General features: G+C 34.3%; 1 protein-coding gene across 21 annotated transcripts in view; it reads right to left on the bottom strand.

The window, feature by feature from the left end:
• Nucleotides 1-27,037, bottom strand: part of PTPRM (protein tyrosine phosphatase receptor type M) — a 482,202-nt gene that overhangs the window by 260,053 nt on the left and 195,112 nt on the right. For all 21 annotated transcript variants that reach the window (XM_039339174.1, XM_039339176.1, XM_039339175.1 and 18 more), the window contains exon 7: nucleotides 24,671-24,964. In XM_039339174.1, the coding sequence (XP_039195108.1) occupies nucleotides 24,671-24,964 (294 nt within the window). The remainder of the gene's footprint in view (nucleotides 1-24,670; nucleotides 24,965-27,037) is intronic.

Here is a 27,037-nt window from a genome sequence, read left to right as displayed (position 1 = left end):
GCTACACAGGAAAGAGAAAAGAAAAAAGAAACTTGAAAATATGAAAATTGCTGGTGTTTATATTGGTTTGTAGATGCTTTAATTAGACTGGCTCAAGATACTTTGTTGACTGAAAACAAATGACAAAATAATGTCACAATTTCATCTAAAAAAGTACCAGATTAAAACATAAGTTCTGAGGATTCGTAACTGCTACCTCTATTCTCTAGAATTTGTGGCTTAAAACAGGTAAATGTTTAACCTCTGTGAATTTAACTTCTTCTGAATCAGATAACTACAACAGATCATCAATTTTAGCATTGTGTAGATTAACCAGTAGTGGCATTCTAGGTTTTAAAACAGACATGTCAAACTCGCGACCTCACATGATGTCGCGCAATGTAACAGAGCGGTTTTGCCATTGCCAGCAATGGAGTGGGCGCAGCTTCCATGTGACTCGTCCGGCCTGCGGGCTGGCAGTTTGACACCCCTGGTTTAAAACAACAAATATGATTTTCTATTTTACAATGTAATCATTATTTCCTGTAAGCTAGTGAAACAAACATCCAAGTCAGGATGTTTTTTAAGCAGCAATTGGCAAACCTGGGGGAACATTTAGAGGAACATTGCTTAAGATGGTTATTTATTTCCAGCTCGAAAACTCTGAGTCACAAGCAAGGGAAAATTGCTGGATTCATTTTCATCTAGGCTTGGACTTTTTCAACTGTAGTTAGACTTGTATGAATCAAAGAGGAAAAACTTCAAAGATTCCAGTTGTGCACAAACTTTTGCACTTTCATACTCCAGATAGCACAATTTTTTGTACTTTCATACTCCAGATAGCAGCCACTAAGTGAGACTGTTCACATCAAGAGTTGAGATGAGAGTCTTTCAAGCATTCTCAAGTCAGCAGATGGCTGATGTGCCCTAGCTCCGAGCTTCAGTCAAGTCTTGATCACTGGCCAAGATATCCAAGGACCAATTCCTTCAAGGGTAGGTCCAAGAGCTCCTGTGCTAGGCTCATTTGGGACTGCAAGGCCTCTTTAGGGATGGCAGCCTTGCCAGCATCAGACATAAATGAGATGCCGGTGAGGTTCTTTAGAATGCTTAGCTGGAAGCACTGCCCTTCTTAGAGTGGCTCTTTGCAGGGGTGGCAGCTTTTCTGTAACAGACAAGTATGGATGCTTCTCATATATCACAAATATTTCAAAGAAGGAAGGAAGCTGAGGATAACCTAGGTGTGCAGAGAGGTGTGTATATATGTGAGAGAATGAACATTTGGACAGGAAACCAAGGATGTGTCTTCCCAACAAACTTCTGCAGGGCTTGGAGGTCAATAAGAGCAGTGTGGTCATCCCTTTAATCCACCTAAAGTTCTAGTTTTCTCCTCTGCAAATACATATATCTTGATCTGTAGTATTATGGAACCAGAGCAGTGAATAGGAAATCAGATGAACAGAGTGGAATGGACCTTGGAGGTCTTCTAGTCCAGCCCCCTGCTTGAGCAGGAGAACCTATACCATTTCAGACAAGTGACTGTCTAGTCTCTTCTTAAAAATCTCCAGCCCATGATTTCTGAAGGCAAGCTGTTCCACTGGTTAATTGTCTTCACTGTTAGGAAGTTTCTTCATAATTCCAGGTTACTTCTCTCTTTGTTCAGTTTCAAATCATTGTTTCTTGTCCTGCCTTCTGCTTCATATTCATGAAGACTTTTGTTGTACTAGAGCCTAACATTAGATCAGCTGAGCTATTTAGGAGCTATTGTTTTAATCTGGACTATCTGTACAGTTCTGTGTTTTTACTATTTTCATTCTGTAAGCTATTGGATTGAGTATTTGTAACAAATTTAAATAAATAAATCTCAAAAGTAATTCCTACTAAATGTATAGGGAATTACTTCCAAGTAATTCAAATAGCATTTTGTCTTTAGAGTGTGTAACTGAAGAACAGCTATAACAATAAAGCACTTTCCACTTAAATTACTACAAAAGGTTATTGGTTTTCTGCTGCTGTTAAAATCAAGATGGATTTTTACTGAAAATGAGAAACCTGTGTAGGATTAAGAAGCAAAATAATGCAGAGCAATTGCTGAAAATTTCAGAAAGGAATTGAGATGATGGATTTATAGTAAGAATTATAGGAACAATTATTTAATTTTGAATAATCCACCTTGACTATTGTTTGCTCTCTGGTGTTTTGGAGAATAATTTGACACCATCTTCTTTGTGGCAGCCCTCAAATAATGGAATACTGCTATCAGGTCTCCCGTTTCTTCTTTTCTTTAGACTAGCCAAACCCAAGTCCTGCAGCCGTTCTTCATATGTTTTAGTCTCTAGGCCTTTGATCACTTTAGTTCTCTTCTCTGAACTTTTTCCAAGGTCTCAACATCTTTTTTGTAATATGGTGACCAAAATTGGCTGCAGTATTCCACATATGGTCTTACTAGGGTTTTATAAAGCGCTACTAATACTTCATGTGATCTTGATTCTATACCTCTGTTTATACAACCCAGGATTGTATTAGCTTTTCTGGGCTGCTGCTGCACACTGCTGGCTCATAGGTCCCTCTCACAGTTGCTGTTTTTGAGCCAGGTCTTGCCCAATCTGTACTTAAACCTTTGATTTTTCCTGCTTAAATGTAAAACTTTGCTTTTCTCCAAATTAAAACTGATTTTGTTGTATAGGACCCATTTTCAAGTTTGTCAAGATCTTTTTGGATCCTGAGCTTGTCTTCTGGTATGTTGGCTATTCCTGCCAGTTTAGTGTCATCTGCAAATTTGATGAGTTCCCCTTCTATTCCTTCATCTAAGTCATTAATTAAGATATTGAAGAGAACTGGGCCTAAGACGGAGTCTTGTGATACCCCACTGCTTACTTCTCTCCATGTGGATGTAGTACCATTGAGGACTACTTGCTGAGTACAGTTTGTCAGCCAGCTACAGATCCATCTGATGGTGTTGCTGTCTATACCACCTTTTTCTAGCTTACTAAGTAGAAGGTTGTGGTCTACTTTGTCAAATGCCTTCCTGAAGTCTAAGTAATATCCACAGCATTTCGCTGGTCTACTAATTTAGTCATTTTATCAAAGAATGAAATAAGATTGGTTTGGCATGATCTATTTTTGATAAACCCGTGCTGGCTACTGCTTATAACTTTGTTTGCTTCTAGTTGTTTGTAGATCTGTTTTTTTATTACCTTTTCCAGGATCTTCCCAGGTATTGATGTTAGACTGAGGAGGGGGAGATATAAGCAACACTGAGTCTTGTGCACAGATAGACTTGGCTTAAGGGGAAAATAACTGTAATATATGAACTTACTATTCTATTAATTCAATAAATAAATGCAACTAATACACGAGTAGCATTTTTCAAATAAATAACCAAATTACATTGTTATATCAATGGTACAGCCTAAGGTAGTTTAATCCTTTTCTACATTGTTCCTCTTGTAGTGGCAAAAAGAAAATGTCCTTAGGCATTAGAATTTCAAGTATACCAGTGTTCACAATATCTATTTTATGTTGATGTTACATTTATGCACATATTTTTACTTGATGACTTGCACTTAATGTACATTAAGCTTTCTTAATATTTTATACTTACAGTTTCTATCATAATAAAATATTACTAACCTAAGTCTCTTTTAAACCTTATTGCTCAACTCTCACAAGTTCTGAATTTTTTCCATGCAGATTCCAGATAGACTAAAAGTATGCATTAGTAAACCTAATGGTTTTAAGGCTAGCTCTAAGCTAACAAGACTTCAGCAGAATATATATTAAATTTCTATTAGTAAAAGCACAATCTTATATGTGAAAAACATCACAGCTTGTTCATCTGATTTACGAGTTAGAAAGCTACTTAATTCACTAACCAATATATTTTAATTTCTGCACTTGCTATTCTGAAATAATTACAATACGATATATGGAGAAACCGGTATCTTTTTCTCCCTAGACTTCTTGGGCTTAAAGCAGGATTGATGAAACCACAGGGTCTTAAGAATGACTACATAATTTGATTTAAAAAAAAAAAAAAAAGCTTACGTTTGTTTGGTGTCTTTATTTTTATTTCACCTACAACTCTCCTAGGAGTGAGACTAGGGATATCTTTTTGTATAATTCGTTACTTTCCCCTATTTTTTCTTTATTAGAGAACAGTTTGATCCTGTGGGACCTGGGTCCTCAATGCTGTCAGCACATTTAGCTATTAACTACATCCTTGTCTCTCCTGGCTGGTGAAAGGCTGCAGGACAGTGACTGCTTAGTGGTTTCAGGTGGTGACAAATTCCTCACTGTATGAGGGGACATTTCCAGGACCTATTAAGGAGGTCTTGTATGACCTCTTCTTAAAGAATCATCCTTATATCCCATTTTTATGGACCATTTTCATCCAGTTTCCCATTTCCCACTTCTCCTTTTTAGGGAAAGAAATATGGTTGTGTGGCTGCTTCTTTATGGGACAGAAACCTATTGGTTACACCTGTTAATGATGCCTGATGATAGAGGGATGGGACAGTGCATACATCCTTGTTGTTCTTCACCTTTCCATGGCCTTCTATATCATTGGCCATCGTATTATTTTGGAATGGTTATGAGAACTGGAACTGGGAAGCGCAGTTTTATACTCATTTGTCTCCTCTATGGCCACTTCCAATAAGTATTGATAGGGGGTGAGAAGTCCAGCCCATGAACAACACTCTTTGTGGCATGCTGTGGAACTCCACTCCTTTTTAACATCTATACCAGGCCACTAGGTGAGATCATCTGCCACCATGGGATGTGGTATTACCTGTGCACTGATAATACTCAACTTTATATCTCTATCTCAGGTGACCTGAGTGATGCTGTCACTGCCCTCTCACAGTACCTGGAGGCTGTAGGGATCTGGATGGCGGACAACAGGCTTCAACTGAACTCTGAAAACTGGCAATGGGTCTATGAGACTTCAGGTGTGTGGGGCTTTGGAATCCAGAAGTTTATCATCTGGATGGGGTTGCTCTATCCTGGTCAGACTTGGTCACAGTCTAGGGGTTCTCCTAGACTCATGTCTCCTGTTCAAAAAGCAGGTGGCAGTCATGGTTAGGAGAACCTTTGCACAACTCTAGGTGCCAATTGTCACAACTCTAGGTGCCACCTTTGCACAACTCTAGGTGCACATTTTCCTGGATCAGGAGTTCTTGGGCTCAGTCACTCAAGCCCTGGTCATTTCTCATCTGGACTACTGCAGTGCACTCTACATTGGGCTACTCTTGAAGAAATAGTTAGCAATTTAATGAACAAACGTTTCAAGATAAAAGATCCTATCTTCTAAGTTCCTTTTTCAGTTATTATAGAGCTACTGTTGCTCTCTGCACATTACAGAGCCTACACAATGGAAAAAAATAGATGGAAGAATAAATGGACTGTATTAATTAAATTAAGATAATGTTAAAGCATACAAAAGCAAGTTGATAGACAACCATGTTCTCTCTTTTGTGACCAAAATGGAAATCTAGCAAACTCAGGTTACAAATCACATGCACAAAATCTCCTGCACATACCTGTTTCCTTTCTAATTTCTAGTATCAATAAGCCCAAAGCTTGTCAGGGAGACATAATGTTAACCATGTTTCAGCTTTCCAACTATCTTTTACAACAAGTCCTTTCAGGAAAGCATCTATGCCCTTGCAGAATATCTTTGAACCTGAAAATGGCACTGAACTCCTACTAATGCATGCATTTAGAGAGGAAAAAAAAATCCATTTTGAAATAGATTGGCAGGATGTCCTTTTGCCCTTTTGTTTTCAGAAATATGAAATAAAAAGCTAAGGCTCAGCGTAGAATTTTTGGGTTTTTAAAAGATCAAACACTAGGGCTTTTCACATGCCTCAAGAATGAAGTTCACTGAACTTCAAGTGTAACCATATTGGTTTCTTTTGCTTACTTTTTCTTTTCCCTCATTTAAGTAGTTTTGCAATTATGCCCGTTTTAGGAAATGCAACTTATCTTGAGTCTCTTTTTCATTAATTTCCCCTGCCATTGAAATAAATCATATTGAATTTATTAAAATTTGGGAAGTCAGGTGTCTGTATTTGATCTCATTCAATTCCAGTTTCAGTTAAAATGAAAAACTCCAGCATAATATGATTACTTTCTCCTAATGTTACTGCTATTCAATTTCCTCTACCAAGTCTAACCAAGGAGGTAATCACTCAGCTGCTACAATAGGTAATCAATAGTTCTCATGATATACCCTTTGCAATCAACAGCTATTCAGGAGATACCTTTTTCAGAGTGAGAAGAGTCTCTTAGAACTTACAACTTCTGCAGTCACCCTTCTTTATCATCTCTTCCTCCACTTGAACTTTTGTTTGTATCCCTGTTGATTAATTTTCTTGGGCATTTGGCTTACCCAGTCCTGTTCCACTTATCCCTTAATTTGATTACTGTACAATATAATGTGTGTGTGTGTGTGCGTGTGTGTGTGTGTGTGTCTGTATGTATGTACATAAAAATAGAAAGAAAAGAAGAGGGAAGAGCAGAGAAGGGATACAGAAGACATACCAATAGATATATATATACACATATACATACACACTTTTGCACTATTACATGCCTGGAGGCAAAATAATGTCTTCTACAATAATCATTTTGAAATATTCTTCAGATATAATTATTCATGCTTTACTTTGTTCCCCTAGTCCCTCAGAAATTATTAACATTGACTAAGTGAATTAACAATGAATTTAACATGTTAACAGTTCTTTTATATCTTAATGATTGGAAGACAAGTGATGTAAACTACTGAAAATTAAGGCTGTAAATATTAAGACAGAGATTTCAGCACTGCTGCACTCAATATTCTGCTGATTGTGCTAACATTTTATAACTGTGAATATATTAGAAAATTATTGCCTCAGAACAAAAGTAAATATCTGATGTCCATGTGTGCAAAATACTGACTTCAGTTTTCAGACAGAGTAACAATTTTATCAAGTAAATTTAAGATCAAATGATAGAGTACAGAAAAATATATATAAAACATTCTGCTTAAGATAATTTGAATTTGTACTATTTAAAGATAGGGAAACCAAACCAAGAAGTAGAATTTGGCATGTTTTTCTAATAACATTTGATCCTGAAACTCCAACTAGGTCTTTCTATATCTTTTTATATTTGAAAGTCCATCTTTGAACATTCTCTTTCTAAATTACAGAAATCACAAAGCAATGTGAACTTAAATTAACACTTCAACATTTGACTAAAAAAATGAGTATACTAAACCTAACCATTCCATATCTCATTATTTTAGGCATGGAAACTCATGTAATAAAATCCCAATGCTTTTTTAAAAATATTAGAGATGAACAAAGGCCTCAGCTGTGGTTGTAGGAGAGATGATTTGTAAAGAATTGCTTTATCATTTGTATCTTCTACCCATCCTGCCAAGAGGATACAGTTTTCAATTCTTAAAATGTTAAATACTGTATTTTCAATTTATGCAGACTGAATGCAAATTGGTATAGTATTGGTGGACTTTTTCTATAATTGCCTTTTCTAGGCACCTAACTGTCCAAATATGAATAATGATTGTTAAGAATATTAAGAACATCACATAGGAGTTTTACTAATGACTGCAAGGGAGAACATAGTAAATAACTGCTACAAGGCAGTGTCAGTCCAACTAAGTAAACCAGACCACTCCATACAGAAGCTAAAACTACCATCCCAACAATTTTACATTTCTCATATCTTAAAACAAAGACAAAAACAAAAGAAAAAAAAGAAAATAATATGCTACTTCAAAAACATGTACCTCTTAATGTAAAATACATTTATGTCCCAAAAAAATTCTATTCTTTTTAACCATATTCAACAAATATTTAATCTTTAAGTATTTCGTCTAATAAATCTACAGCTAATCTTTTAAAAGTATTCAAAACATTCTTATTAATTGAATTTTTTGTTAAAATCCATTACATTTGAGTATCTAAAACATTTCCCTTATATAAATCATCCCAACATTTTTATATTTCTCATATCATAAAAATACTATGTTACTTAAGGAACCTATCCCTCTTAAACTAAAATTCATTTATATCCAAAATTTTATTTCTTTAATAAAATTCAAACAAGTGCTTAATCTTTAAATATTCCATCTGATAAGTCTCATCATCTAATTTCTTAATTCTAACTTTAGCCTCTTTTTTTTGACAAACACCTTTCCTAATCAATATGCTCCAACCAAATATGCTGAACCAAAAGGTCTTCCCATAGTTTTGTATATATTGTTGTAAGTACAAGGTGTTTTTGTGGGAATGTTTCGCCCCTTCATATTCCTTGAAAATCTTTTTCTTTCTTTCTCTCTTAGTTTCTCTTATCATTTTTTGTCTCTCAAGTTCTCCTGACAACTCTGTAATCCATTTTGATTAATCTTTTTTCTTGTCCTTAGACTTATTTTGCAATCTTGAAGTATAAGTTGTCTTTTCCATGTCCAATATTTCCTGCAAATTTTTCTCCACCTTTTTCTCATAGTTCCTTCCATTGTTGAATTCCATCTTTAAATCTCTTTCTTCTGGCTTGTGTTCAGTTATCTGCTTTACTTGATTGCTCTCTTTTTTACTTTTCTGAGAGTTTTTTTGTTGTGAAGTTAAATTGAAGATGTGCTCATTTAAGTTTTCAAAGTTATTTTTAATATCTTTGTGGTTTGAAGTCATTGTCATTTGTATTAGTTGTAACATAGCATACGTTTCCTCCTGGAAAGTATTTGTTTTTACTTGGTATGTTTTTTCTGCAGATCTCTGATGTTCCATGATAGCCAAAAATCAAAGTTTTCCTTTCTTTGCAAACAGCTTTAGTCACCATTCAATAAGTTTTTATAGGAAGAAAGAAGGTCAATTTTTTCTAAGTTTTATGGTTCTTGCTTTGTAGATAGCCCAAAATGTTTTCTTTTCTTTATTATAGCTATTCTTTGTTTAGTTAAAGCGTTGAAGGTCAGAAAAACAAGTTATTTTTCCTGGGCTTGCCACTTCCTGTATAAGAGCAGCTATAATTGTATATTTTCATCCAACACTAGATGTCAGCACCAGTGCATTTTTCAGTTTTCAAAATTTCTGTTTTCATCAATAATCTTTTGCCAAGAAAGTCTTGGCAAAATTCCACCAATATCACACTTATCCAGATTTAAGTCTTATATTCATTTCATTTCAATATATTTCTGCCCCCATAAAAATTTAATTCGCCGCTTCCGTCTGTGGGAGGATGGAGCAAAATTTTTTGCTTCTTGTATTTTTTTTTCTTCAGAAAATCAATTATCAAGTAGAAGAGAGAGAATCAGTATTATTACCCAGTTCCAAACACGTTGTTTATGATCAAGCTTAACTTAGTGCTTTTAGGCTTCAGCTACTTGTAGCTTGGGCTAGACTCTGGAGCAAAGCTAGCCTTCCTTCTGTGGTTTCTGGGGGGCTTTCCCCAAATGACCAGATTGACTGCCTTCTCTCCGGGGTTGGCGGGGCTTCCCTCCTTCTTTGTCGCTTTTCCGAGCGACTTTAGGCCCATTTAGGTCCCTAAACAGAAGAGAATCGGCCATAGGGCATGGAGCCCCGTGATACCTCGGCTATTTGTTCTACTGGGCAAAACCGGAAGCCAAAATGCAAAATCATCTCTATAATGCAACTCTTGCAACTCTGAACTTTACACCATCAAGCATGTGACCAGAGGAATCAGCTCTTCATCCCCCTGCTCCAATTCTTGTGAGATATACCAGTCTTAATCATAATTCAGTAAAAGTTAAACTTATTTTTAAGATAAAAAGATAAAACTTTTTTTAAAAAAAATTAAACAAGTGCAATGTTAAAGACAGGCCCTCAATGTGAGACGCTTGAAGTAAATAATACAGATTACAAAATGATTGTATATAAAATTAATAACTTCATGCCCAATCTGAATGAATAAAAGCTATCATTAAACATTCATATTCTAAGAAAAAAAATCAAAGAACCTTAGTACAGTTTCTATCTAGATATTTTACCTAGCTCTACAAAAGCAAAAATTCTTGAAACAGTTCTTGTTTTAATTGGAAATTCCTTTTCTTAAAGTCTGTTTTAATCATATACTAGAAAACCTGCTTCTAGCTCACTTCTTTCCTAACCCAGCCTGTTTTTTTTCTCTGTTCTGCTCAGAGTTCTGTTTGCTTTAAAAATTACCAGATGTTTCTATCTCTAATCAAGGATGTGGATATTTTTCCACACCTATGAGAAAGAGGACACCTCTCCAGGAATATGTGGATGTAAATTATAGATTCTGGCTGGCTGTGAATGTGACAAGTTCACCCCCTCCTTCAAATACCTCTCATTCATATTTGCATTTTTAAAAATCTCTTTCTCTTTTTTCTTTAATAGTACAGTAAAGGTTTTGGGAAGCTATAGGTTTGTTTATCAAATTTTACTAACTTGATCTAAATGACAATTTTAAGTGACTTACATTCACTACAAATGGCAAATGCCAGGGAAAGAAGAAACAGATCTTCCTTTTCTACAGTTAATCATAATTGTTAAATGATAATTTCCAGACTTTAATATGGCTCATGAAATAAAAAATCTGTTTGTAATAATGAATATGCATGGATTATGCTTTAATAAATTCTTTATTAGTTTACCTTGGTTAGGCTGAATCATTTAAGTCAAAACATATAAAATTGAGGAACTCTGCTTATCCTGATTATAATGTAATTATTCATAATTTCTAACAGGATTAATCAACAGTGAGCTCATGTCCACAATGTCACTGCAAGGTTACATGATTTAGAATGCAGCTGATGAGGTTCCCAATCAGTTGCATATGCAATTTCTTAATTATAGAGATTTGTATGGAACATGTAGATGTCAGGGGCAAAACAGCTGTCAGAGGCAGCAAAGAATTAAGCATCTGGGTGCTTTATTTTTGGCTGCAATAAATTTTTTAATCTTTGTATTATTTTAATTGTTTTTATTTTTAAAAGTTTGTTTTCCACCCAAAGTTACATGGTGATATACACTGCCACAACAAACAAACAAAACATAATGGTGGTACAGTATAAGCACAGGAGTGATTGATCTAGTCTCATTTCCTATTTTTAACTGAATATTTACATAATTGAATATATGCAATAGACCCCAAAGTATCATGTTATAAACTAAAATTCTGAATGCTTTAATGTAGCCTGTACTGTAGAACTATAAATATTATTTTCCATTTAATAGGTTATGTGAGGAACATAGATAAGGACATTTTCTTTTTCTATTTTCTAAAAAAGAGTTTACCTATAAGCCTACCTATATTAATAGGGAGGATTTTATTTGAAAATTGAATACCTATTGTGGGCATATTTAATTATTTATTTATCCGATTTCTAGGTCACCCAACACCAGAAACTACTATGATGGCCTCACAAAATTAAAAATGGGGGGGAAAAGACCCCAAAATTGTCTGGAGAAAACAAAGAAAAAGATAATCTCGCAGATTACCTCTAATATAGAAGCGTCCCTATACTGAAAGTCTGAGAGAAAAATCCTATTCTAGAGCTCTCTTAAAGGCAGCTAGGTGACATTCTGTAACTGATTAAATCTGAAATATTTCTCGAATTGTTTAAAAACAAGGATGCAAATGTTAGTAAAAGTTTTGTTTTTCATAAGAAGGCCAAAGGAACAGATGCTGTTTCTGCTTGAAGGGAAGGATTAGTGCTCTATGACAAAGCTAGGAAAAGCAGAACATAATATCCTAGCTACTACCTAGAATAGTTTGTAATAGTTTCTTATGGTGAACATTCTAAACCACAAATTAGACCCTATCAGAAACCCAATTATCATGTTTCATCTGTACATATGAAATAAAAGCTCTTTCATAGCCAAACAAATATTCTTAAAAACTAGCAATTTCTTGAAATGATTCTAGTCTAGTCAACTTTTGAATTGGAATTCTGAATATGTTACTAACTAAGAAGGGATAACAAAAGTAAATAACAGAGGAATCAATTGTATTATGCTCTTTTCATTTATATTGGCTGATCCAGTTGATTCACTTGGCTGCTTTAAAATGAAGCAGCTTCTCAGAGAGTCTAACTAGCTCTGAAACATGATCAAAAGCAACTGAAGACTACAAAGTTTACCTGTGGATTTACCACTATCATGTGTCTTTTAAAGGGTTATATGTTCTGTTACAAAGGTGTATGGACTATTTAAGCACGGATAATTTAATCAAAGGAATATTAGTATATGCAATAAAGTATTTTTCTATAGTCTTTCAAATCTTAAAAACTATTCAGAACCCAAAATCATAGACAGTAATAAGTTAGAGCCATGTTATTTCTGTCTACCCATCAGACTCTAATCCTGATCAGTAGATTTTACACCCACTTAGAACATTAACTTGGCTCTAGAAAAATTGCCTTTTGAAGCATACACATCATGAACTCCTAATGAGGAAAATCTCCAAGACTGACTGAACATCATCTTTCCAATTTTCCTGCAATAACTGTTGCCTCAAGAATTCAATTTTCCTGCCTTCAGCCTGATCTTACCATTAGATGTAACAAAGCATAAAGACAGTGTTCCAGTTTAATGTGCCTTCTGCTGCTGAAATATGTTGTCCCTTATTATTATCTTTATTACAACCAGTTCTGTTCCAAAAATTTGCCTTAGTAGGGGGTTGTTTTGTTTTGTTTTCTTCACATAAAGGGACTTCCTTAATGTTTTGAAATTTTCCTTGGCGAGCACTTTTATTTTTTGGATATGGCAAAAAGTATATTGCTGATGATTTCTGTTGTACAACTGCAATCTTCCTGGCTATCCACACTATCCATTCTGTGGGAAAAAATGGGAAGAGCTCCTTCATGATGTCTCCCCTTAGAATGTACAACAGTGGTCCCCAACCTTTCTGGTTTTGTGCAGTGGCAGGGGGGGAAGAGGAAATTGTTCTGCACAAGCAGGTCTGTGAGCTTCATTTGTGCGGGTGATGGGCACTCGTGCATGCAAAGGTCCATTTGTACACAAATGGAGCTTCACACATGCACAAGTGCCTGCTGCTTGCACAAATGGAGCTGCGCACACGTGCTCGCCTGCTGCTTGTGCGGCCCAGTTCCAAATGGGCTACAGCCCAGTACCAGGCTGCAGCCCAGGGGTTGGGGAACCCAAATGTACACTATATTTACATTTTATTATAGAAAAAATGATAATAAATCTGCTTTTATATCCCAATAGGAATTTGGAAAAAGCATAAAGCAATACAAACCCTTTTAAATTCAATAATTGTAGCCTAGAGCTTCACCTTGCACTACAAGACTATCATGAGGAATTATAGTTGCTTAATCTAAATATAAACCTGATGGTTTGCCTTCTATAACTCCCAGCACCAGTTCTTTAGTTTTACTTTGATTGGAGGCCTCCTGCCTACAATATTTTTATGTAGACAGGAGTCATCAAAGGACAATTCCTCATTTCCTATTTTACTAGCAATAAAGTTCTAGCTTTTCAAGTCTTCTGTAGATTTTTTTTTTTAATCCCTCCGTAAGAGAACTTTGGATTTAAGCCAGTTTGCAATCATTCCGTTCATGGGTATTATTCGGGTTTAATATTTTCATAGTGAGAAGAAAATTCATTTGGCAGAGATCTGTAAATTGTGAAAGCCAATTCTGATAAAATATTGCATATGCTATCTTGTACTTTATTTTTGGCTTTGTTCCCATATTGAATAAGTACATATATCTGAATGCATATTCATAGTAATTTTGAGGCATAAGCATTCAGACTATCATAAGACATACCTCTACTACAGTATGCCAAATTAACCATACTACTCCAAGTTCTGTAACAAGTAAGGCAACTAAAGGTTAGATTAAATTTATATACTTAATTATCAGCAATAGATTTTAAAATTTCATTAGAGCTACGTAGACTACAGACAGAGGTTTTTTTTAATAAAATGTAAATATAAATCACTGTTAAGATGATTAAAATGTTAATAAGTACTGAGATGCTTCAAATGCTGAGCCTTTATAATTACCCATGGTATATTATCTTTTTTTTTTTGTTTTACTCCCATGCTTATAAAATTCCTTGTCTCATCTCATGAAAGCAACTTGAACAACAGATGAAGTTCATTTAAGATACACACATATACCAGTTATTTGAGAAATGTATTTGATCTCTTCCTCTGAGGCACTTATTGAAATATAAGAAAAGAAACACAGAGGTACTGAGCAACGATGTTTCATTATGACTACAACACCCCTATCTATTCAAGGTATGCCATTTTGTTAAAGAAGTGATTGGGGTCAGGAACTAGATACAATTTGTATGCTGTCATGTACAAATTTTATGCTCTTTCAAACTATGATTTAGTCAGTGGTGGCTGCATTAAACAACATATGTAAATGTGGATTTATTGAGAGGAGACAATCTCTGCAGTTCAGTGAGCTTATCGGAATGACTTTTGCAGATGAAATTCCACTCTTGGAAATGAAATGTGAAGGACATAGATGAGAAAAACCTTTTTCTCCAAGGCACTAGTTGACTGCTAGAGCATGCAAGTGAACATACATTTTTTCCTCTGAATTTATACATTACTGAAATGCAATACAGAGGGTGAATAATCTCAGTTTATTTACTCACGATGGAAGGATATTTAGGAAACACATAGAGGTCTTGAAACAATATAAAACAGTTTCCAGTATCGATAAGATGTGTAGGTTATAAACAGTTTGTCAACAAATTAATTTGATTACTATAAATAAAATAAATCCATTTTAATACAAAATTGTATCACTGAATTTTACAGGGCAATAGTGGCAGCACAATGTAGTGATAAACATTCTTTTTAAAAAACACTAATTGTCATACTACACAAAGATAGTTCTCCCTTAACAACCACAATAGGGATGGATATCAGTTGTTGAGTGAAGCAGTCATTAAGCAGATGCTTCAGTCAGGACCACATTTCCAGTGCATCCAGTTGAGCTTATGTGATCATGCAGTCATTAAGTGAATTGAGTCCCAAATAACAAGTGTGGAGGTGCATGCATGAAGAGCTAGGGAGAGAAGGATTTCAGCACGCAGTTGACATTCAGTTCTCTCTACGTCTTCATGCTTGCGGAATTCATGCAGAGAAAATTGCAAATGGCAGTCAGATGACCTTGGAACACTTACCAACTAGTCATGAGCATGAACAGGTTGTGAAATCTCTGCGCCTCTGTGAGCTTGGTTGTTTTCTTGCAGACATTCCATTACCAAAAAACTAGGTAACATTGTCAGTGCTACGTTACCTAGTTTGGAAATGAAAGATCTGTAAGAAAACAACCAAGCTCAGAGAGCACCAACACCGAGTTCAAACCTGAGCTATAAATATTCACTTCTATTGAAAACAGGTTGCCACGCACCCAGATCAAGATCACATGACTGGGGTGCAATGTTTTTAGACGGCCATCCAGGCCATAAGGCATCCTTTCTGAGGCCATCATAACTTCAAGTGGTTGTTAAGATGAGGACTACCTGTATGTTTTCTTTAGGTACATATCTACATTCTGTTGAGAGAGGAAAATAAAGACAAAGAAAATACTTTTTAAAATATGTACACATCTCCCAAATGAGATAAATTTACAGATAATTCTGCCTGTAGTAAATGTTATAAACAATAGGCAAAAAAAATGGTCTTACAGCCTGCTTTTTACTTAGATATCTGCAAGAATTATATTTAAAAGAGCAAAAGAGGGAAGAAACACTGCAAGGAATTGGGGAGGGGGCAGAGAATGAGCCCCACAATTTCTCAACTATGATTGTGCTATCTTAATAAATTACCACCTGCTATGATGCAGTTCTTAACTGAAGAAAAGTTCCTTGTCTTTGCTTTATCGTCATTAATGTGAATATTAATTATGCATTAATTCCTATTGATATCAAAAGGTCTAATGCAGATCAACTCCAGGCACTAACCTGAGTAAAAAATGTACCAACTGAAGGAAATTAGGATAAAGTGCAAGTCACTTAAATCAAATGGAAGCAGTTTCTATCAAGGTAAATATAAAATTTGCCTAGAGCAGGAGAGTCAAACTGCTGGCCCCCGGGCCAGATGAGTCACGCAGAAGTTGCACCCACCCCAGCTCCAGCAAGGAGAAAAAAGTTATAATATATTGTGACACATCATGTGATGCGGGGAGTTTGATACCCCTGGCCTAGAGCAATCAAAGCTGTTGCAAGATGGCAAGAAGTAGGCAGAGCAAATGAAAAATCTGTACCAATCCCTGGAAAGACTGAGGAAATCTCACACCAAAATGAAAATGCTTTGGCTACTTGGGGATTCAACTGTTTTCATATGGATGCAACTTATTATTTACTGCTTAACCAATAATTCATTTACTTTTGAAAAATTCTGGACTGGTGGAACTGAACAGCAAACACTGGAATGTATTCAATTCAGAGTCCTTAAAATCATGATGTCACATCTACTTCTGCCTGAAAATAATAATGTGCACGTTAACAATCCAACTGTTGTGGGGGGAAAAGTGGGGGAGGGAAGCACTAGAATTTAACAATACTGTTATGAATCATTTTACTGAAAATTCAACAAGAAATAATAATTTATATTTCAAATTATTCTAAGAGTGGGAAGAGGAAATATGATTTATTTTCTTTCCCTGTCTTATTTAAACAGCGTATGCACACAGAAGTTTGCTCTTTTAAGTGTTTTAGCTTGATAATCTGCCAATTGCTCAATCAGGCCTCCAGCATTTTAGTATCTATTTAATGATTTCTTACTTTTTGCTTTACGTTGAACTCTTACTTCTACTGCAAATATCAAATGCTCTAAAATTTCCATCTGATGTATAAGAATGATCTTGTTAGAAGAATGGCAATATTATGGTATCATTATGCAAAATACTTTTTATTAAATATTTATACACAATTGAAAAAATGTATTTTTTATTGACATCTTCTGACAGAAACAACTGCATGCTTATTTACTCAGATGTAAACTGGGCTAATTTCCTACCATGTGTATTTACGTAGAAGGCTAAGTATGTTCAGAAATACCATGCAGAGCAACATTTCATTTAGAAAATGTTAGAGTACTAACAAATTTTGCAAACATATTCCAGAAAGGTATCAAAATACTCAATCTTTCTAAAATATACTTCTAGCATTAATCATTAATTATTAGAATAATTAATGATTAACCAAAGTATTTAGAATTCCTTCAAAGTAACTTTTATTGTTTATGTGTCTTTGAGGGAAATAGAATTTCATTCACCATTAGAAAGCTCTAAAAGTTAAGAGACTCCTGAGGCTCATAATACAATGTCCTTCAAGTTAGCTGCTGTACTTCATTGACTCTGGATTATGGACTTAAAATATAGGTTAAATTTCTATCTTATATACTTTTATTTCCTTTCTTTTAAAAAAAGATGTTTTTGCATATGTATATACATTGCATAGAGAATGACATTAGAACAAATTGCAGTGGTGAAAATAAAACTAGGGAGAATTGGATTTGTTGTTTTTAATGCTGTTTTTATTGCTGACTAGGCTGTGGCAAGGGAACTTGATGATAGTTTCTTCATCCTACTCAGCTTCCTCTTCCTGTGGGCCCAGAGGTTGGATTGTGGGCAGTGTATGGCTTCAAGTTGATGCTGAGTAACATCAGGATTGTCTGAAATAAAATCTTGCCAATCCATTACTTAATGATGGACATACGGACAGATCTGGCATGTATCATTGAGACCTGGCTAAGAGAAGTTTTAAAATGGCCCTCCTAGAATTTTGTCCATCTGGGTTTCAGTTCCTGCACCAAACTAGTCAAGAGGAGTGACCCTGATCACTGTGATAACTTTCTCATAGCTGTATATAGGCTATACAGTATATATGAAATTAAGAGAAGGGACAAATTGGGGGTCCTAAAAGGGCCCAAGGCATTCTAGCTCATTAGGTTCCTGGACCTAGCTTTATTCTGGTGATGAAATCCACATATTTCCGTTTAGACTTGGTAGAATGTTTAGGCGAGATAATAGAAAAAAAATAGTTTGATGCCTGTAAATACTGAGGAAAAATGTGCGCATATAATTGAATGTTTTCATAAATCAATGACTTAAAGAGCATTATATATCCATTTGAATCAGTTAGTTGATATGGCCAACTAAAACGTCCCTCAAGGTGATTTACCATGTGATATCTAAGAGTATCAAATATAGATTAAAACTTTGATTATAACATTATATATGCATTTTGTTTTAAAAAGGGAGGCTAGCAGTTATCTCTGAAAGTTAGTCAACATGTGTACATGTAATATTTCCTATATTAAAAATGGTATATAGAGTAAGTCCTTTGGTTAATTTTGTACATAAATAAATCTTTAACACAATTCAAGTATTGTTTTTCTATAATGTACTATTTATTAAATAAAAGAGAAATTCCAAACACTAATTAATACTCCACACCATTATCCATCAGTGCCCCCTCTATGACCAAGATCATTCTGCACTATTTATTCATGCAGAAAAACAAATTTAGCAGAAGTTCTTTTTCATGCTAATTAAAAGCTTTTGTATTTTGCTTGACCTCAATTTGAATATTACTGCTAAATTGTCTGTGGCAAGCCCCCTTCAAAGGACAGGATACTTTTTAATCTCTATACACACTGTTTTATTTATTCAATGACAAAACATTAACCATGAAAATTTTTTATAAAAGCATATCTTAATCATGTATGGTAAAGCAATATGTATTCTGTAGAAAGATATTCCTTTGAAACAATATTTATGTTTAATTTTATTCTTAAACATAGCTTGTTGATTAAAAATATAAAATTATTGTTCGGCATATGACTTATATATTTTGTTTAAATAATATTAGAAAATAGTCAAGAAATCTCACAATTCGTAAGTGTACCCCAATAAAGAATAACATGTTTTAATTTTAAATATATTTATGAAAAACATATTTCAATTAATCTGTAATTTTAACTTGTTTTGTCCCAAAACTGCAGATTTCTCTTTACAATTAAACTTGGCCATTTAAATTATTGATCACATATTGCAATAAAATATATGCTGATCATATTTATAAAATGCGTTAATTATTTTAATCAAAATAAATTTGAAAACATGAATAAAAGATTATTTTATAAAAAGCTTTTTGTTAAATATGATATGAAATGTCTAAACTAATGTTGTGTTTGCCACAATGTATAATCTAAATAGTAATATTTTTTTATTATTATCAGAAAATATGTAGGTAAATGTAATGCTGGTGGGCAATGGATCCTACCATATAGCATTTCAAAGGATAGCAAACAAAAACATTACTACCTCCAAGTAAGAGCAGTGGGAAGTTTCACAGAAGCTCTCTGCACAAACCATGTGAGATTGGTTGCACTCAGCAATTCTTTGTTTTTATTATTTAACTTACTGATTATATGAGTCCACTAAGAAATATGAGGAGCTCAGGAATGGAACCATCCTCTCATTTTGCATGGCATTAGTAAGAAGGAACAGGATTCTCTTTTCAAAACAAATCATAACAAAGCAAATCTTTCTCTTACTTGCTTGGTGGAAGGAAGTGGATTGGAAAACAAGAGAAAAACCCTGTTATTTGCCCAAGCCCTTTAAAATTCTGGTGAAAAAAAAAAAGTCTTTCACTTATATCTGCCAGCAATAGGAATACCGGTAGCTATTAACTTTTCACATCCAGAAGGTACCAGATTTAGAAAATATATGAAAATTTATATTTTTAGTTGATGGAATATTTTTAGACCAAAGGATTTTCTTCTTTATTGAAGCTGCAATTATCTTTAGTATTCATGTCTTTATTAGCTATGCCTTGCCTTTATAGAAATTAAATTTTTATAATACAAATATTAGGTCTTCTAAAAATGTTGTAGGTGTATTAGGTCTTCTATATTAAATGTTCTAGGTGCAGACATTCCTTGACTGCCTGAAGCTTTTATTCATTGTTGTTGTTGTTGTTAGTTGAGAAGTCGTGTCTGACCCATTGCGACCCCATGGACAACGTTCTTCCAGGCCTTCCTATCTTCTACCATCTTCTGGAGTCCATGTAAGCTCATGCCTACTGCTTCAGTGACTCCATCCAGCCACCTCATTCTCTGTTGTCCCCTTCGTCTATTGCCCTTAATCTTTCCCAGCATTAGGCTCTTCTCCAGTGAGTCCTTCCTTCTCATTAGGTGGCCAAAGTACTTGAGTTTCAACTTCAGGATCTGGCCTTCTAAAGAGCAGTCAGGATTGATCTCCTCTAGGACTGACCGGTTTGACTGCCTTGCAATCCAGGGGATTCGCAGGAGTCTTCTCCAGCACCATAGTTCAAAGGCCTCAATTCTTTAGCATTCAGCCTTTATTATGGTCCAACTTTCACAGCCATACATTGCAACTGGGAAAACCATGGCTGTGACTATACATACTTTTGTTGGCAGGGTGATGTCTCTGCTTTTTAGTCTTTGGGGAATAGCACAAGGTAGCCTTTTTGAGGGGCAATGGTGGCATTATAGATGAAGTGTTACTCTTCAGGATAGCCTAGATTGCAGGGTGGGGGGGGAGACACACTAGCAGAGTCAAGTTAGACTTTTCTGAATTTTTGACATCCTAATCCAAGAGATTCGCTCTTGATTAAATAATGACATCTTTTAGAAGATGTCTTTCTCTGTAGTAATAGAACCCTCTGGACTAAGGTTCCCCCTGTGATCCGATGATTTCCACCCTGATAGCTTTACAGAAGGCCCTAAAGGTTTGATTATTTGGCTTTGTGATAAGGTGGATAGAATCCACATTTTGGATATGTTTATACATGTATTATTGTGTAATCTAGACTGCTTTCTAGATTGAGCCACATAGAATCAATTGAAGCTGGGTGGAACTGAAATTAAATCAAATCATGTCCTCAATAAAACTTATAGCAGGAGCAGAATATAATCAATTTTCGTCCTTAAAACTAGCATTTTGTAATTGGGATAGAACAGGATTTAGTTCTTGTGCTAATTACAATTTTAACCTGTAGTTTTCTAGCTGGGCAGTCTTTAATACAGTGCTTTAGTATTGGGGTAACTAGTAGTCTTAATTATGACTGCTAGTTATGATTTTAGCAGCAAAATGCGTGTTCCAGTGTGAATATGATAATCAAACCATTATACCCAGAAGTTTGGAAGTTTGGAAAGCACGTGCTATTCTCGCATGTTCTCTACAACTTCTATCACAATTTAGGCAGAATCTATAGATATTTTGCACAATTAGGAACTGAAACTTATTTAATCTGAAATAGTTTATATATTTGAATTTTAAAGTACGTAAAAGGTTTTCATAAAGTATGTGAAAACAGCTTTTCTGCAAATTCTATAGCTGCCTTTGGCAAAGCCTTATTTTCTTTCATTCTAATTATAGATGTAGCTTTATTTACCAATAAAAGGCTGTTGCAACTGAATGGCATCTCATTGTGTTATGCAAAAGTATATTTCAAGCATTTTGGGGAACTATTAAGACTTCTTTTTTTAAAAAAAATCCTGGCTACATTGCTTTGAATTGTAAAGTGGTCTGTTCCTCCCTAAGGGAACAAGCTTGTAGCATATAATTATCATTACAATTGAAAGGTATTGTGATTCTTTTCTTAAAGGAATCTCTGTTCTCTTAATCTGATAGTACACATTTTAAGAATAGTTCATGGCATTTGCTGATGTATTATAAATGTTAAGTTTTTAACCATTTAAAGCCTTGTAATGATATATACATATAGAGAAAGAGCCAGTTTGGTATAGCTGTTAAGGCGTCAGGCTAGAAACCAGGACACCATACATTTTAATCTTGCTTTAGGCATAAAGCCTGCTGTGTAACCTTGGGCAAATCACTTTCTCTCAGCACTAGAAAAAAGACAATGGTAAACCATTTCTGAAAAACTTTGCCAAAAATGTGCCGGTATCTATTCAGGCAGCCTGAGAATTGGACATGATTGAACAACAACAACAACAAAAGAGGTATATTAGTAAAAGAAGGAAGATTAGTATGCATCTCCTAACTACTACTTTGCTGTTCTCTTGTTTTGTCCCCAGAAAAGCAAAATACCTGTAACAATACATCACAATTAATTTTTGTAGCAAACTTTCTATAATGATATATTTCAGTTAAATTATTTCAATATCATGTTTATATAGTTTTGCTTTTCCTTGTATTCTTCAAAAAAAAATTCATTTGAATGAGAGAAATGTTTAAAAACAGCCTTATAATTCTCAGAGGGCTTTTTAATATTTTGAATGTTTCCATAGCACTCTTTTTTAGTATACTTAAATAGACACTCAACATACTATTTCTTTTCGATTGAACAGTATCATCTATCTATGTGGTCACTAAGAGTAAACACTGATTTTAATCAATCGAAAGAACAACACTGTAAAGTATAGAAAAAGAGTAAGGAGTAACATAGTAATTACTGTATATTTCTATCATAAATTGTCACAACTTCCTTTATGTCCATGTATTCACCTCATACGTTCATCCTTTGTTGGGTTTCCCACAATCTTATTTATATACTGAAATTTCATGTTTATCACTTGTACATGGATTTGTTTGGCTTAGTTATTTATACTGAAGTTCTGCTTCAATTTATATAAGGGATGACCATTCCTTGATGCTGGCAAGCTGGTTACAGGAAGTGAGAGTTGTAGGTCAGTAATATTTGGAAGTCCATAAATACTGTATTTACAAGAAGAAAAACTAGCAGTGCTAATTACAACAAAAAAATTTGCATGGAACAACAGGACCTATTGGCTTGTGTTTATTCACTCAAGTATGCAGAGTGTATAAATTGAAAATTAAACCTATAAAAGGTAAACTGAGAATAATGTAAGCTACTGTAAAAAAAATGCACTGTAGGCCACCTGAGACCTTTGCATCAAATGAACAGAAAGTTTATTTTGGCTGCAGCTTGACTGTCGTTTATTTTACTCAAACTTTATAAATCCTACTGTAAATCCTGAGAACCATCTGTAATCTTAATTTGTTATCTTTGGTTTTGTGAGATTTTGGTTATCATGTTGGCATTTATATATATATATATATATATATATATATATATATATATATATATATATATATATATATTACATTTCTTCTTTTTACATCTTGCAAACTATGAAATACTCTGGGGACCCATTAACATTAAAAACCCCACATGCATGCATGCATAAATACACTTGTACACTAAGCATTTCAATACATATTTGTATTGACATGGCATGTATAAATCATTAAATTAGTTGCCATGGTGACAGACTATATGTCACTATTAAGTTTCAACATTGCTTGATATTGTTCATATTAGCTAAAAAGAGTAATAAGATGTCAGGGAAACAAAAAATGTTAATGGACTTACAGTTTCTGTAAGCTGTGAATGCTATTTTAACCTTTTGCTTTTGCTTTCATACCTACCTGGTACTAGTGTATTTCCAAACCTACCACTGTAACAATTTGTGCATCACACTGCTGAATAAACAGAAAGTGACACTGGCATCCTTTCTTAACAACTACAATTCCATATACTCCCGTTACTGATTTATCACTTGTTGTCTGTATGTATACTGAGAGCTTATGCAACCAAAACGATTTTTTTGTGTCCAATCATACTTAGCCAATAAAGAATTCTATTCTATTCTACTGATAATTAAATTTCATTCTCACCATAATAGAAGATGTTTGACTAAAAAAATAAACTGTCTTGTTTATGATTATCACATTTTTTTCTTCTTTTTTAAAGTGTAATAATTTTTAACCCACCTAAAAAATAAAATTGATTTTTAAGCAGTTCTCTCTAATCCGTATTAGGATGTATATTTTCCCAAGAACTACACAAGAAAACATTTTACTAAAACTTTTACTACTGCGTTTTAGGAAGATGCAAAAGATGGTTTGGGGAAAGATTTTAATATTTGCTCTCTCCCATTATTAATGTTGCTATTATATTCATATAATTATACAATATTTATTTGATAATGTTTTAATTTGTTGTTTATATTTTTATAAGCCAAATGATGGCTTATAAAACATAGTGGTGGGTATCCTAAAGGACTTCAACAAGTTAAATCAATGGTAAAGAATAAAACAAAAATTAGGTTTATTATTTCTTTATTATTCTTATATTTACAGGTGAGATGTTTTGGTAGAGTGTCCTTTTTTAATGGTATAGAAATCAGATTTGATTATTCTCTTCCCATTTGTTCAGTTTGGGTAAAAACAGAATTATTTTAGAATTAAGATCTATTAGTGGTCATTATGAAGAATCTTATTAATGGAGACTATCATGTACTTTATCTTGAAACATTGCTAACCATTAAGCATTTATTTTGAATCTCTAAAGAGAATGTTTGGTCTCAGAAAGTTGCCTATTGATGAGCCAGTAATAATTTTCTCTCTTGGAGTAACTTTATGAAGTAACAACAGAATATAAGACATATAAATGCATTTGTTCCCTACCTGGACTGAGATAGTACTATATTCAGACCCAAACTTGCAAGGATAGAAAATAATATACTATAGTATTAAACACATGCTTCATTTTAACTGAAAGCAGTAACTCTTAACAGTGTTCTAACTGAATAATCTCTACTTAGCAACTGCTAGTTTTAATGTTGAAATGGAATTTTAAAATTCAGTTTTTTTAAGTAACATGATGAGTTTGTGAATTACCTTTTTACTTACCGGCACATTTTGTCCTTGTTTTAAGTGCTGGTCCAGGAGATCCAGTACCCCCTTCACCTGGTCTAGTGAGCAATACACTAATTTCGTATTCTGTGTCTGGATCCAGGTGCCCAATTTTATACTTTGTTGAATCCACTGGTTGTATATCATACCAGCTTCCACTTGAGGTGCGATATTCTATTTGTCTCACAATGATGGGTCCATCTCCATTAATAGAATTGGCATTCAACTGTATCCATAAATAGGTTGCACCAACTGATGACAGTTGAGGAGGTGCAATGGGCACTGGAGGCTCTGAAACATAAATAATGAGTATATATGTATATGTAATACAAAACTTTTCTATATTTCTGATTTTTCTGCAAAAACTATTGCTATTATTTATTTCTTCTATTCAGTATGTAAAAGAAGGGACTTGATACTTCTCTCTTTTTTTTCAGGATACAAAGCAAAAGACAAAAGCCAGTTCCCCACTTAACATTTAGATAAGTTCATTTTGCTTTTCAAATACATTATGTTTAATAAAGCTTTTGCTTTTGCATAATGTACTTTCCTTGGTGGGCACATTTCTAATTTTATATCACTTTTTGATTAGAGTGTATAATATACTAGGACTATCTACTAACACGCCCTTTTTTATGACCCTGAAGTCCTTATTTGGGATAGAGTCAAGATTATTAGATGGAATTGAGTGTTTACTGGCTGGATGCCTTTCCTGAAGTAGCAAATATTTTTTCTTTGTGCCCTGGGCAAGAAACATCTGCTGCTACTTAGGACTGAACTCTCAACTTTCCAAGTGGGAGGCAAATGTCTTCATTACTAGGCCACCACGTTGCTCTGGACTATCTACTAACATGCAGACATTTAAAAACAGTGAAGTTTCTAGTTCTTTATAACCATTAAACCAATGATTTAATTAGTTTTCAAGAAATCAGCCTTGCTAGACTGAAGGCTAATTTCTTAGAATGCAAGTACTGCCTTTCCTTTTCACTACTACTTCATTTTAGATTTCATCATAGAGGACTGTGATATCCCTAACCCTTGTTTACATTTCCTGTTAGCTTCCCTGATTACATTTCTCCACTGTGCTTTTTCCTTTAGTGTCATAATAGGCCTGTGATATCTCAGGTGCGCCATACTGACTTGTTTATTTTATCATCCAATATCTTGGTTCAAGAATATTCATTTATAAATTCTGTTTTTAATTTGCCAGCTTGTCTTTATATTATTGATACTCTAGTACATGGGTGTCAAACTCACCGCGTCACGTGACGTGACATATTGTGATTTTTTTTCATTGCATGATGCAACCCATGCTCTAGTATATTGCTTGATACTGTGTTAAAAAGACTATCTTGTGTTTATTCAATTCAAAGTAACTAAAAACCAATTACTCCATTCCATAATCAACAAATGCCATTTTACAAAATAACAAATATGAAATCTGTTCTCCTAAAATGACATCTTAATAATTCTATTCATTTTTGTGATTAACACTTCCTAATGAAGATAGATGAGCTCTTTACCATTCATCTACAATTAATTTAGAAATGATCTATACTTTTTTTCCCACCAAAGCGAGAACATTTTTAAAATGTTCTCTTCCTTTCCTGACAAAAACATGATCTCCACTAATTACACAACTCAGAGAACTGCATCTTTACTTTGGCTCTGAGGAATATTCCTGTTAAGCAGATTTAAGATATTTCTGTTATTTTGCACATGAACTAGAACATCCTGTGAAAGCAACACCTTAACTAAAAGGTTTTCTAGATTGGATTTTAATCTATATTAAGGAAGAATTAAGAATCTTAAAATCCTTATCCATTTTTTTTGAAGCTAGCATTACTAAGCAACTTGTCCGTCAACCTGAAGCCTGTAATTTTACTGAAAATCAAGAGGAATGTGGTAGCATCTTTTCTGACAAACAAATTTTATAGGCATAAATTTTCATGAACTGTAGCTCAGTTCATCAGATGCAAAAAGTGGTCTGACTGATGTAGGCTTTAAACTCAGATGAGACAGGCTGGGAAGGAGGAGAAGACAGGATGGTTATGCAGGTGCAAGTTACATGTGAGATAGATTACAAGAACCTTATCAACCAACAATTGCAATGTGTTACAAATCCATTTTCTGTTGTTTTTGTCTCCTATATCTATATAACTAACTGGTCTTCTCCTTCCTCTCCCACCACTCCTTATTTCAACTTCAGACCCTTCGACCTTGAGAGTAACTCATAAACAAAGATAGGTTTTCATCCAAGGTTCAAGACATGGGAAGAGAAACCCAGTATTTCATGGAGTGAACAATCCAATGGCTGTCCCAAGAGGAAAATTAGTGAAAAGCAGCTCACTGCTGAGAAGAACA

This window comes from Crotalus tigris, unplaced genomic scaffold, assembly GCF_016545835.1.
Source record: "Crotalus tigris isolate CLP2741 ecotype Arizona unplaced genomic scaffold, ASM1654583v1 scf7180000017731.4096049, whole genome shotgun sequence".
Taxonomy (NCBI): Eukaryota; Metazoa; Chordata; class Lepidosauria; order Squamata; family Viperidae; genus Crotalus; species Crotalus tigris.
Note: the sequence above shows the minus strand (reverse complement) of the source record. Positions and strands in the feature narration are given on the sequence as shown.